This window comes from Sparus aurata, chromosome 4 (assembly GCF_900880675.1).
Source record: "Sparus aurata chromosome 4, fSpaAur1.1, whole genome shotgun sequence".
NCBI lineage: Eukaryota > Metazoa > Chordata > Actinopteri > Spariformes > Sparidae > Sparus > Sparus aurata.
The window spans coordinates 26603230-26617619 of NC_044190.1; the positions used below are offsets into that span (position 1 = coordinate 26603230).

General features: G+C 42.4%; 1 protein-coding gene across 1 annotated transcript; it reads right to left on the reverse strand.

Annotated features, from left to right (window-relative positions):
• Positions 1-12: 12 nt before the first annotated feature.
• LOC115580206 (rho family-interacting cell polarization regulator 1-like) lies at positions 13-11980 on the reverse strand. The gene is made up of 16 exons (XM_030414280.1): positions 11814-11980; positions 8642-8729; positions 8387-8520; positions 8180-8258; positions 8023-8046; positions 7841-7894; positions 6668-6817; positions 6482-6545; positions 6359-6402; positions 6150-6275; positions 5487-5635; positions 5283-5391; positions 3541-4164; positions 3173-3456; positions 1657-1747; positions 13-1547 (listed from the first exon to the last, which is right to left on the reverse strand). Exons 3-16 carry the CDS (start codon positions 8476-8478, stop codon positions 1395-1397), a joined length of 2043 nt encoding a protein of 680 aa, XP_030270140.1. The 5' UTR covers positions 8479-8520; positions 8642-8729; positions 11814-11980; the 3' UTR covers positions 13-1394.
• Between the last annotated feature and the right edge of the window lie 2410 nt (positions 11981-14390).

Here is a 14390-nt window from a genome sequence, read left to right on the forward strand (position 1 = left end):
CAGCACAACGTGTTCATTTTAAAGAAACCTTTATAAAGTTTAAACATTTCTGGACATAAACATTTGAACTTTTCAAGACATATACAATTCTTTATATGAAACAGTAAATATCTCTTATTGTGCACACTCTTAAAGTAATTCAGAAAATAAACACTGTTATCTCTTGCCTGATCTCTCCAGCTCATGGCATTTTAAACCTTACTTCTCTGTCACTTGAGGCACTTTCTGAATGACGAGGCTTTTGAAGAACAACATAAAGCATGATGCTGAAAGACTATAGCGCCCCCGTGGGGCGACTTTTGAACACAGATACAGATCCGATAGCTTCCTGGCACAGGAGCCTAGCTTACACACTTAAACTGATCAGTTGAGCTTTTTTATACAGACATGCTGGCAGTGTGAGGCAGCTACACATGCAGGTTTAAATATAGTTTTACACTGCAGATTGTTCTTGTTCGTAAAAAAAACTGAACCATAGTGAGTTTGACTCCTAATCTTCAAGTGTTTATATTCATTCCTAACACTACTTCTGCTCCTGGTGTTGATTTGAAGATAACGCCTGCGCTCATGTGTATTTCTGATTGTTCTCATTAACTGTCTCTGATGCCAAAACTGAAAAGATCCTGTTAGTTTTCAGGGTACATTACTGGTTTGGAAATGACTTCATGTCCACAGCACGGCGACACAAATCTTCAGACAAACATCACATGCTCATGAAGTCTTTTTTTTTTCTTTCCCTGAAATAGCTTTGGGCTGTACACTGATTTAACACTGAAAGTCATAACCTTGATAGATTTTCATATCCACAAATACTGATAAAACCTTGTAATGAAACTCTGGGTGATTTGAACGCCTCTCTGATCAAAGAAATCCACCAACTTGAAAAAAATCGGATATCGGATGACTCCATAAATGCACTGTAATAACGCCAGAAACAAGGCCGCTTTTAGCTGTTCCTGAAATGTTTACATTTTGGACACTGAATTTTCACATGACAGGAACAGTTTATGAAAGTGTAAACGTAAGTGGTATCCCACTTCAACCCAGGCAACGTGATGGAGTGTGTGTTGAAAGAATGAGGACTTCAGGGGGAGTTATTCTAAAGGGGACTTTCTGTCATGAGGTTTATCGTTCTTGGTCAGAACAAGGCAAATGTGTGCACAAACTCTGCCGTGATGGAAGAGCTCGTTTGTCTGAGCAGTGAGTGGAACAACCTCAGGGCCTCCAATCCCGCAGAGTGAGAGGGAGATGGTGATCAGACTGGGAGAAATGGTTTGGTTATGGTTCTACTGTGTCATCAGAAGACAGTAGTGGCCAAGTGGCTGGGAGTAGAGGGACGCTCCTCCTGACCATGTGATGTGTCGTCTCCTGAAAGATTACAAAGATTCAACTTCTCACGCTTGCTGTTGAGTGAACAACTGTGGCCTCTGTTCACCGACAGGCTGCCGCTCGCCCTGTTGTTCGTCTCCCTTCTCCGCGCTGTGCTCCTCCTGCTCCTCCGGCATTTCTATCTGACTCAAATCCTGCATGTCCGCCACGCTGGACTCCTTTTTAAAAAATAACATTTGTTTTCTTTTAGCTTTCACTGAATTACAAATGTGAAAAACGCACTCACATTAACTGCTCTGAAAATACTTCGACAGATTCTATGATTACCTGTGATTCAGAGAAACGATCTTCATCCGAGTTCCTAAATCCTTCTGGAGCCTCCATTAAGATCTCTAGACCGCCGGCCTCCTCATCGTCACTGCAAAGTGAGACAAAAAGGAGACTGATGTGACACATTTCCCTAAAATACAACCGGATAGATCCTTTATTATTTTATTGCGGCTCTGCACGTAGCGAAAGATGGTTTTCATACGAACTGTTCCGCTGTGTGTTGTTCCTTATTGTATTCCTGTAATATTTTCCTAATGTTTTGCTGTTTCGTGTTGCTCTGCGTGGCTTGTGTTCTGTCGAACGAGTTCCTGTTTTGTTGCTGTCTTTATGGCCTCTACTTATCTTCGTTATGTAAATGTTATTACTTTATAGTTTCAAAAACATCCTCACCAAAGGACTGCAGTTGAAAATTAACTAGTTACTGGCACAGAAATGCTGATTCATGTGTTTGTTTCTGCATTAAAGTGTACAAAAAGGACTGAGGATTTGTTGAGTTGTGTTGTTTAACTATCCTGAATTTTTCCGACAATGTTCAAACCCGAGGAAATCTGTAATTTGACTCAAGGTAAAGGTGTGTTTCATTTGGTCACCTGGCACTGCTGTAACTTCTGGGAGAGAGCCAGAGAGTTTGGAGGGAAGTTGACTAAATATAGCATGAATAAAACTTTATAGCCTGACCTTGTTTGGGAACATTTATATCACATCATTTGGTTTATACCAGTAGCAATGGTTGTTTAGCAATGAAGTCAACATCTCCCATTATCCCACACTACTTACACCTTTAGTTTTGTTTGGATTTAGGGAGCCGTAACAGCAGAATTTACATACTGTGTGTCTTGTCCCAAATTAATAACTGAATAAAGTTGGTCATGAGGAGTTTAAGAAACCACAAGACTCCATATCCATAGTATAATCTATTGCTACATCAAAATCATGTCATTCAGACTGTAAATACGAGCAGCTGAGTCGGATATAATGGTATTATTAGGACTTGGAGATATCGCCCCGCCCACAGACTCGTGGCGACAAAGCCTTCATCACTGTCAGTAACTTCTGAATAAAATTAAATTTCAGCATTGAAACAGTTGATTCAGCCCTTTTAAAAAGAAGCTGATCTCATTTGTTTGTATGGTTACACTTGTTAATGACAAATACTGAACACAAGAAACAAGAAATGTCTGCGTTGTGCTGTGCTAACAGTGATAAATGTGTGAAAACAGTATTCCTGTGGTCACTCATTACATCTCAATACATTAATTTTATTTTATTTTATTTTAATTTTATTCAGGGCACCCTTAAAAAAGGGAACTTGCTGTCATTGCCCCTCCTTGTTTAAATAAAGGTTTGAATGAATGAATGATGATTGTGTAAGCGCAACATATTCACAGTAAAAGGGGAAATGGGAACTAGTTTCATGTCATGTGACATGTGGATGGAAACGTTTCAGATGAAATACTAAAATGACCAACACTTTGTCCAAATTCTCACACAAAAACAACCTGATGACACCAACCTTCCTCCAGAGTAAAAGTTCTTTTCATCCTTTTCTTCCTCCTCCACTTTCTCTTCCTCCTTTATGTTTTGGTTCTCTTCATGTTGCCCATCATCATCATGACGATCATCATCATCACCATCAGCGCCATCCTCCTCCGTCTTCTTCTTTTCTTCCTTCTCTTGTTGTTGCTCGTCCTCTTTTTCCTCCTCGTCTTCCTCGAGGTCAGAGCAGTTGAGAAAGTCAAAACTTTCAAGGGCTGTCTCGACTTCTTGATTGAAACTAAAAGAAGTAGGAAAAGGAGCCTGCAGAGAGGAACATGCAGGTGTTTAAATATCACTATCATAAATTAGAGTAGGCAAAACACAAACACGAATGCAGGAGCTCACCTTTGGAGCGTCCTCTGGTTGTTTTGACTCCTGGACGGACAGATGTGTCTCTTCTACCTGTTGTCCCTCTCCTGCTTCAGTGGTGCTGTCCTCTGCATCTGCTTCAGTCTGTCCAGTCTGGACTGACAAGTCCTCAGATGCGTCATCTTTTACCTCCTCCGCTGAAACACACACTTGTGGGACGCTGCTTTCAGACAAATCCAACTCAGGAGGCACAGAGGAGACATCAGGGCATGAGCAGCTCAGGTCTGCTGAGGCCTCAGAGAGGTCAGCTGATTGGACAGATGCCCTATCAGTCACATTACAGTCTGGACTGCTCTCGCCGACTTGGCTGTGCGAGCAGGAAGTCTGCAGATGGCCGTTAGGCACCGCATCTGCCTGAGTGAAAACCTCCCCGGCTTCTGTCTCGTCCTCCTCCTGATTGGAGGACAGTGACGGCGTTGAAGCGCTGGACTTGTGCGGTGTGAATGACAGCTGAGTGGTCAGGGTGCTTTGCAGCATGTTGGAGGCAGTCAGCCTCTGAGCATGGTGAGCCAAGGCTGGACTGGAGGAGTCATCGGATGATTCAGAAGAGTTGGACCAGACTGTTCCGTTCTCCATTTCTCCCTGTCGCTTCAACAGAGACTAGAAAGGAAACAAGACACAGATAGATGAGGAAGAGACTTAATCTTGCTTCATGCTTCATAATAAGATGTCTTAAGTTTGTTTTTTTGGGGGGGGGGTTAACAAAAATAGGAGTATACATGCACATCAAAACCAAAATGGGCCGGTGCTGAGCTGAATATAAGCAAAACATGAAACAAAAAGACGGCTTTACACTGTGGGGTTCCAGTGTCAAAATGATTTGATGCACCCAAGTAGTGAGGTGTGCAATGTGTGTGTTTTGTTTCAAGTTTAGAATAAAATCTAAAGGCCGTATACGCATTTTGCAGCTGACAAAATGTCTAATGATTTTTAGGTTAAACTGAAATCAAACATAAAGACTTGTTCTGTCACTAGATTAGATGAGGTTACTGGATTTGATTGGAAATTACCTTTAACAATTCATTACATTTACTAAATATTTGTAGAATTACTTCCATATGTTGATTACTTTTGCTTGACAAATCATTATTATTTCACTTCTCAGATTTGTATGACTTTGATTACTGCAAACTAAACTACAGCTACAACTACGTCCCAACACACCGACTGTACAGAGGTGAATCGGGGTGTTGTGCGGCCGAAATCACAACGCAAGGATGCCGTCCTGCCCGTCAGAACGTCATGGAATGCCTCCGCCGACCAGCGGCTCTGTCTGGGCCCGACACGAGGCACGCTCTTCACAGGAGGTGAGGAAGAGGAGGGACATATTGGAGCTCTACTCAACCACTATTAAACAGCTACAAGGACCACAGCTCCGCTCATACATGCTGCTGCTGTCACATGTCACACTACTGCTATCATTCATTCTGCTCGCGTTAGGCACGCTACTCCCACCTCCACACGTCCTCACACACAGTCCTCTGTGAATATCCTCACACACATCAGTGCTACCGCTACAGACAAAGCAGTTGGGGAACAGCTGAAATAGAACAAGCCGGTGAAATGACAGTAATAATAACCATCAGTGAGATATATGGCAAATAAATAGTTTGCATATTAAGAGTTTACAAACCACTTCTTTATGAACAAGTGGTGTAACAGATGGAGGTAATGTTGGTGGAAAATGCTAACAGGATATGACTTTTAATGTGACTCACATAAAACACCTGCTCCCGCATCGAGGGCGTGTCTGGAGGGCTCTGATTGGACAGCAGCCGCTTGGAAACTGTACTAGTGGATGATGTCTGGTCGTCCTTATCAAACGGACTGAAAACCAAGGGGAAAAAAAAACATGAGAAACAGCAAAATAAATATTTTAAAAATTATGAAAACATATCAGGTGTGTGCTGCAGTTTCAGTACCTCCAGGTGACCTCCAAGTTCAGCTTCACCGTCCCGAGGTCGTTGATATCCACGGCAAGCGTCTGGGGGAGTGGGCAGAACAGGTCTAGCATTTCGCAGGACACGGTGCCCACAACCACGTGATTGGCCAGGCTCTTTAGCTCCGTCACCTTGACAACCAGAACAAGCAAACACCAGAGAGATGAGGAGAGGCCGAGACCGTGGGAGATTCACAGTTTCACAATTAGCACAAGCTGGCAGCTTTAGTGAGACTGCATGAAGTGAGTTAAAGGCTGGTGAGAAAATGTATTTTTCTCATTTTGAACAAATAAAAGACAAACATACTGAAGGAGAAGGAGACATGTTTCTTCATTATGATGGGCAATCTTTTTTAGTCGATCCCACACACAGCTTCCTGCTGCCATAAATATACGCAGCTGAAAATAGTCTGCAGCAAATTCACTACTTTACTGCTGTTTGAGTTACATTTGCTTAAAACTATCCATCCAGCTGTTTTAGGAAAACTATTTGGCTTTTTTAAAAATGAAACTCTGCATTTGTGACTCCTTTTGCAAGATTTCTTGAGAAGAAACCAGTGGACAAAGATCGGTTAGGTAAGGAAAACTTTTCATGGGATTTGTCTACAGTTAGAAAAAAAACAGGAAAAGCAGCTGATCTCATTACCTTGATTGACAGCAGCTCTGTGACGAGCGGCAGAAAGATGTATTCCTCACTGTCCCACATCTGCTTGTTGCTGACTTCCACGCGGCCCCGTAGCCTCCAGCGTTGCCGCCCGTAGCGCATTAGGACCTAATGTGACAAAAACAGTTGATGTGATGAAGTGGATGTGGTGCAGAGATTCCAGTCTGCATGCTTGGAATTGTGTTTCTTACCTCATACTGGTCACCAGCACACAGCCGTGCAAAGCCAGCGAGGCCTGAAACATCGGAAATGGACAAGAAAAATGAGAACTGGAGAGCAAATAGGAAGTCATATGGGTGTAGAAAGTGACTCACCCTTCATCTTGACATGAAACTCTCCCATCTGGCTTTCTAATTCACTCTCAAGTGAGCACATGTGCTGCAGACACAAACAGAGGAAGGGATTAAATAATGTAATCGTGTAATAATGTAATTTTTAGAATATACATCTATTTTTAGCTAATATAATGTGAGAGCCACGCCCTCAGGTCAGTCACTTGCCTCTGTGCATTCCCTGTAGCCCTTGTTGGCTTCACTCAGGCTCTCTCTGGCCTCTTTGCTGCCAGTGGCGGAGTTGAAGGCCGCCACCATCTTACTTGCTCCATCACGCAGTCGCCGCTGTATACAATAGGCATCGTACAGCTCCTCAACCTGGAAAACACAAGTTTCAACAAATGGATATAATTCTCACCTGAAGAGAGAACGAACATGAATATTATCGTACATTTGTATTGATTGAATGCCACTGTTAGTTAACGGAAAACATCAGATTCAAAACTTAATGTGTGTGCAATAACTGAAGCATTTTCAGCCACTCTGGAGCAGTGGAACAGGCTGAGAACACAGCACAGACACAGTATCACCACGGAAATTTGCCATGGTGAACGTGTAAGCAAACATTTGCCTATTTACACATTCAGTGCACATTAGGCATCATTAGTATTCATTTGGAGTCGTGCTTAAGTCAATGTTGTGAATTTCAGTCAAATAATCACTGTTTTCATCTCTACCAACTCCTGATTATCTAGTTGTTTAGTTGCTAGATGCTCACCAGCTAGTTGCTTACTGTGTCTGTCTTACATTTGATGCCAAGTAAGTTATGAGTAGTGGCTTTTTTTTTTTTTTTACCTATAAACAGCTGCTGCAGCTGGACATGAGCTGATGAGAGTGCTGAGAGGGAACCAAAACCATTAAACCATAAAGATTCAGGTAATAATAATAATAATTATAATTTCTGGGTTTGTACCACCGATACATTTTTACATTACACATTGTCCACTAAAGTATTGTTTCAGTACAATATTTTGATTGGACTCTTCTACTATTTAAAGCTACAACATGAACATTTTTTTATTGGACAAAAGATGGCGATGGTGAAACAAAGTGAACTTTGTGTTTAATTGTCATGCCACCTGACGACAGAGCAGCAGCTTCTTTTCCCAGGCTGTGAGACCTCTCTGCTCATCCTTAGCACCATCAAAAATAGTTTCAATTTTATGACTTATGGGACCCAGGTTAGTCGGACACAGAAACAGAAATAGCCAATTATCTAATAGTCTTGCTTTCTTATGTAGGTCGTAAAGAGGGATCGGTATTAAGTTGAGACTATTTCATTACCAGTTAAACGTTCCGCACCTTTAAATAAACTCATATATACAGAACATACATACACACCTTGCTGAGATGGAAGTCCAAGCGTCGCATAAACCTCTCTATGGCTTTCACTTGCTGCAAAACAAGAAACAAACCGTTAAACTTGACAAACAAAACAGAAACTGTTTGCCTCTCTTCAATCCTTGTACATTTTCAACGTGCTGCAATCATGTCTGTATAACACAGGTGTGAATGAAACTCACCTTATCCTGCTCATACAAAGACCCCTGCAGAGGAAACAACAAGAATAAAAACATTCAGCATCACAAAGTATCAAATTAACATCCTGACTGAGAGCCTGGCAGACGGCCTGGTGCTGTCAATACTGGCGTGATTGGTTTGAATACATGAGCATCTCACCAAACGACCGTTCCTCTTGTTTTCTCTGATCTGCTGCCCCAGACTGTCCAGCTCCAGCTGGTGGACCTGCAGGTACGACCTAACAACAAAAACCCAATCACCATTACTTCTTCATTTTGAGACTGAAAAGCAGTCATATCCTGAAATTCCACCTGGCAGCCACCCACTGCTATCGATGCAAACAGTGCCGGACATGTGTTTACTCACTGTAAGCCTTTGCGTAAGGCAGCGTACACTTCATCCAGCCGCTCGGGCTGGGGGGTTTTAGTGGGTGGCAGTTTGGTGGAGCCTGTGAACATCCTGCTTCCTTACAAGGCACGTTTCTCTTGGATCAAACAGTGCTGAGGGAGACAGAGGCAGAGAGAGATAGAACATGGGATCACGTCTGATAAGGCCTTTGCGATTATTTGGTTTATTCCAGGAAACTGGCTCGACGGACAGACAGACAAGAGTTCAGCTCACCTGCTGAGTAGAGAGATACTGTCACTACTGTAGCATGCTTGGAGAGTTGAGTGTAGCGCTGTGGCTTCAACAAACCGAAGGACATGTCCTGTAATTACACCAAAAAGAAACATTAGAGACAAAAACGTCCCCCTTCACCTCATACTTCACTGTACCTGACATGTTTTTGCTCGTTCTCTGTGATTATAAAGGATTCTGATAATTACAGAAGTCACTGGAGGATAAGCTGAGGGGGGGGAAAAAGAGGACAGAAGCTACTCTTTCACTTCCTCGGTCTGGCCACACTGCTTTGTTGAAAGCCTGGGATGCCGAGCGACGTGCATGCGGCAACCACATTGGCTGTCGCTGACAACAGAAGGGAGTACAGTCTGCTTTTGCTTCTCTTCCCCTTCCTTCCCTACTTCTCCACCCCCCTCTTCACATCCAACACCAGAGCACAGGAAGTCTCATGGCTGACTCTACACAGGAAATTCTACACAGAAGTTTGGCCCTAGAATATAAAACCATCCCTCCGCTGTGAGCAAGGGTGTAAGAATTGACCCTTTTTCTACTCCGAGCTAAGCTACTAAACGGGCAGATTAGCGCGATGCCAAAGGCAGGGGAAACTATAGGAAGGGAGGGTCGTGCCTGGGCTAATCTAGTCACAAAAGAGATTATAGACTTAAACTACACTAAATCTGTCAAGCAGGAGCCAAACCCATATTAACACATGGTATCTGTGAATGAGCTAGTCCAGGAGAGAGCAACTGGTGACATCTGCTCTCCATTGTCTTACACTAAACTCAAAACCAGGAGAGAAACGTGCCTCATTATAACAGATGGGATCAAAATGTTCCACCTGCTGGAGTCGCAGAAATGGAAAACACACAGATTATGGTTTCATAATGATCAAAGCCTTATTAGGAACAAAGCTGCTGACATGAGAATAAGCTGTATGCACCCTGCTGTGCTTTCTGTGTTCCCCCGCTACACGGTGAAGTGACGTGGACTCGGGGTGCACCAGGCCGGGGGTCCAGTTAAACCTCTAATCTGAGCTGCCCACTGGGAGGATTAACTGGAGTTGGTCCGAGTTAGAACATGGCAAAGAGAAGGTGTCATTACCAGAGATCCTTTACTGCTAAAACACCCTGAAAACAACAACTTTTGCCAAAAAACGGCCAAAGAACATGCAGAACTTGCACCCTGGAGAGCTATGAAAGTGCAAAGTCATCATGATGAAACACACAATCAAAGAGAGAGGGAGAGAGAGAGGGAGAGGGAGAGGGAGAGAGAGAGATCTCACATACTCCCACCCACCCATAAATAGCTGTACCTGAGGAAGCCCCCGCAGTCTCTGAGTAGACTGAGTTTTACAGATAACTACGAGTGCCAGTCACTCAGTTTCCTCTCTGTCAGATGTGCTCTTATCCCCTTCCTTACATTAGAGATCATTAGCTGGATTAATCCTCTCCACAGACCAGAGCGAACAAAGAGGACACTGTTTCCAGTCACCTCACAAGACTGGAGTTTATTTGTGTAAAAAAAAAAAAAAAAGAGACCTTTTTTTCACACACAGTCACTGCATGCACAAGCACATACAGCCTTGTTCTACCAGCATTTTGGGGTGACAGCTCACTATCACCGTCACTGTCATTTGTTGTTTTTCACAAATTGACTGATCACTAGCTAAATTAACTGAACAGGGCTGAAACTGAAGATTACTAGTTTTTTTTTTTTTGGTTTACAAGTGGGTGTTTTTAATAAATAGACTGATTTACTGTCGTAGTATTTATACGTCTTGTCTCAATAGGTGCAGTTATCCAAAGTCATTTTGTGTTTTGTTATTGCAATTGTAAGTTTTGGAAATACTTGCGTACAAGTAAAAAAAAAAATATCCATCTTAGAAGACTAAAAAATAATCTCCACCGATTGATTTTTGATGGCCGAATAAACTGAATGGGCAGTTTAAACATGGTTCACTGTGTATTTGTATTTGCAGGGCCCTTCTCAGTAGCTCCCTTACTAGCTTCAAACAATGTTTTGGGGACTTTAATCGCCTCTGTGTTTGCTTGTTTATATGTAAATATATTAAATAACTATTTACGAGTAGGTTCCATCACATCATTACTATTGTACATAATAATTTTCGGAGTTTTAAATCTACATAATGCACCTTTAAATCAGGCAAAGGCATTCAAAAACTTCCAAAAGATGTTTTTCTTGCTTTGGCTGGACAATAAAGCTCATCTTGTCTGCTCTGTAACATCCTTGTCATGCCTCCTTGATGACTTGAACCATTAGCCAATTACTGAGCTAAATGGTGATTAATTCTATGCTGATTACTTAGTCAATTAGTGTCTGTCTCTTTAAACTGACTGGCTTTAAATCTGACATCACTACGTGCCGGTAACTAACTGGTGTCTTTAAACTGGTCTGATCTGACCTTCTGTCACAGAATAGGGAAAAGAAAGTCATGTGTCATGTTGGCGATGAATCATAACCACTACTGGAAGTTCACTAATCCACTAATCGTTTCAGCATTTAAGCCTTTCTTGTATGTGGCTGAACATTTAGTGCAGATATAAACAACGACGCAGCTCCCTCCCCTCCAGACCATCCATACTTTGTGGGTCCAAGTGTGCCGGAGGGGGAAGAAGAAGAAGAGGAGGGGGGGGGGGAAGGAGGAGCAGGAGGAGGATGAGGGGTAATGGTGTTACAATACAATGCAGCCACCCCTATTCCAGATTACTGGATTAGCCTAACCTGGTGGCAGGAGGGCCACTGAGTCGGATAAACACACTCACACATCACGGCCGAGCTCTTTCCTCCAGCTAACAGTGAATGATGGAGTCCAAACAGCAAAGAAAAAAAACTTAGGGGACGCGGTGTCGGGCCAGATTTTTGTATTCCGCACATATCCCACCCCAGCTCCCCGGAGCTCGCATCACAGGCCACAGAAAAAGTCCACTCCCGTCCACACCAGGACCTCCACCGCCCTGAATGTTAACACGCCACCGCCGCACACAGCTGGGAGAGAAGGGGGATCGAAGGGAATCACAGCCAGCTGGCGGATACAATGTCGACAACATCACGGCAAAGCAACTTCACGTCGGACGGACTCATGACCATGTAGAGAAAAATTTAACGGGCTTCTTCTTGTGACCTTGGCGGAGAAAAAGCAGCCGTTACCTACCTCTGTTTTAATGTCCGACAGCCCGGAGAAAACGACCGGGGTCTCATTTCCGACGCGATGCTCCACGCAATTAGCAGAGGTTTACAGTTATTCTGGGCGCTGTCCCTCTCCTTGATTTCGCAGTTTTTTGTGTCCACAGTCTAGCTAGCGGCAGTTAGCCAAGCGACTTCCGGTTTTGGGTTTTTCATAATAAAAGCTCCGAATTTGAATTAAAATTCGCAGCAGATATGGAAGTAAAAAGGTGCGACAGTAATAGAAACACACGGAAACTGAGCCCAGAACGGAACGATTTTTAGCAATACATATTCAAATGTTTCTCTGTTGTATTAGGAATATCCACAAGATCTCTCGTTACAATCCTGGCAACGAGAATTTACTGCTCAAATGGAAAGACAGATCCCCTCCAACGTTTAGTTAATTGTCAGGAAGAGACAATTGTATTCATGTATTTATCTGAGGGTTTTATATATTTTTCTAAATACTACACCCTCTACCCTCAATTTGGATTTGTGAAAAAATTCTTTAATCGGAAAAAAGAACCAAAATGTTGGAAGAGCATCAGTGTAGGTATCCCTTTTCCAGGACAGACAGAACAGGTGTCTTGTATATTAGGTAAAACGAAATAGCTGCAGATAAATTACAATATGTAGAAACAGCTGCACACTTACTGCACACCTCCACCAATACTATAAACCTGTAGACAATTACTTTGGCATATGTGCATATTTTTGTAATCGAATTGTAAAGACGTGACAATCTGTTTATCTTTACACATTTAACTGGCAATTTTTGGGACAATTTGCCATATAATCATGAAGAGGAAATAGAAATTGTTTATGTATGGGGCAGCGTGAATTTCCTATTTTCAATAATGATTCCACAACTTATTGTGGACAATACAACCACAAATACATCTTCTGATGGATCACATGCAGCATCAACCCATGTTATATATACAGACCATATAAACTTGATGACAGATGACACTTCCTGTTGTGAACCATTTAACATTTTGCACATCAAATCTCAGCTTACTATATTCAGAGCAGCTTTGCTTGGACAGAGCCACTGAACTTTTTCATTTGAAGCCTATGACCAAGCTACCTTATTATACACTACTTAAAATTACTTAGGGATATTGGGATTGGGAAATGTGTGGCATAATTTTTGGGGACCAAATTTATTAACAAAACACAAAATTAAAAATTCAGATATGTCACAGAATAAACAATCGAGTGCAACACTAAAAGTATCCCAGTATCCCTAACACATTTTGAGTGGTGTATGTTTGAGGCCAGGCATGATTCTGGACATGACAACAGCTTGGACCATTACGCCTTCGTGTTAACTTATTGTGAAATGTCGCTCCTCCAACCGGAAATCGAGGTTCGCATAGTTGCTGTGGCAACAAGGATGTCTCTCAGTCTGTCACTGTTTTCTCCGTTGCTGCTTGTGCTTCGCTGGCGACGCCACGGTGAATCCATCGGAAAAAAACAGACATGATGTTTCCGAGGGACAGGAGGGAGAAGAAGTAGCAACTTCTCCCAACATCACCCATGGGTGGCCCAGTAGGTTCACGTTTAGCAGATGAATCTATCAGGTGCAGCGGCGGCGTCGGGGCCGTTTGTCCAAATTTGACCAAGCCGGGGAGGGGGCGGCGATAAAGGAAAGCATGTGGCGCTTTTTCCTCCAGATTTCCGACAAAACAGGACGCTGCAGCTGGCAAACCGAGAGTGCCGCTATTAATCATCCACATTAACTGGTTAAATATGTGCTCCCTTCCGATTAAAACTAAACTGCATTCATATAAACTATAATTTAACTAGATGTAGCGTAACGTTAACTGGAAGAGAAAAGAGCTGCAGGGAGATGTCTTGAGTACCACTACCGAGGGTTAAACACGGTCCTAATGTTACATTGTTAACCTACAAAATATCTCCTCCCGCTATTATTCATTACGTGATTTTAACGATGGTTAAAAAGTTTGGAAGCAAACCAATTAGTTGCCCATTGTTCGTGTTAGCTAGCTGTTAGCTAAAACAATAACTAGCTTCAGCTGAAGTTACAGCGACTTGCTCAGCCATCACATGATGAGGAGGTTCCCCAACCTCAGAAACCACCAGGACTCAGAGTTTATGTGTCGTCAGGATAAACAAAAGACATGGAGGTAACTTCTTCACAGAGGATTAATGCCTGTTGAGGAAGGTGTTGTTAAGAAAGCTATGAGAATAACATTTGGATTTAAGGATACCTGTTGAATATTTTATCCTCATGACATGTTTTTTATAATAACATTAAATGTAATTGCATATTTTAGAAACTGTAGTTAAAGGGCCAATATGTAGTTTTGAATACATGTAAACTCAGAATTGTAATATTTACACACAATCATAAATATAAATCTTTTTCCTAACTTTTTCCATTGAACTCAGAGGAAAATGCGGTCCCGAAACACTGTCTGAAGCTAGAAAGATGGCAGGGTCCGCCACATATAAACAAAGTAAAACAGTATGAAATTGTGTTGTCCTGTAGGGTCAGTTTGTTTATTCAGTCGTGAAAACAAAGACTTATACAGAA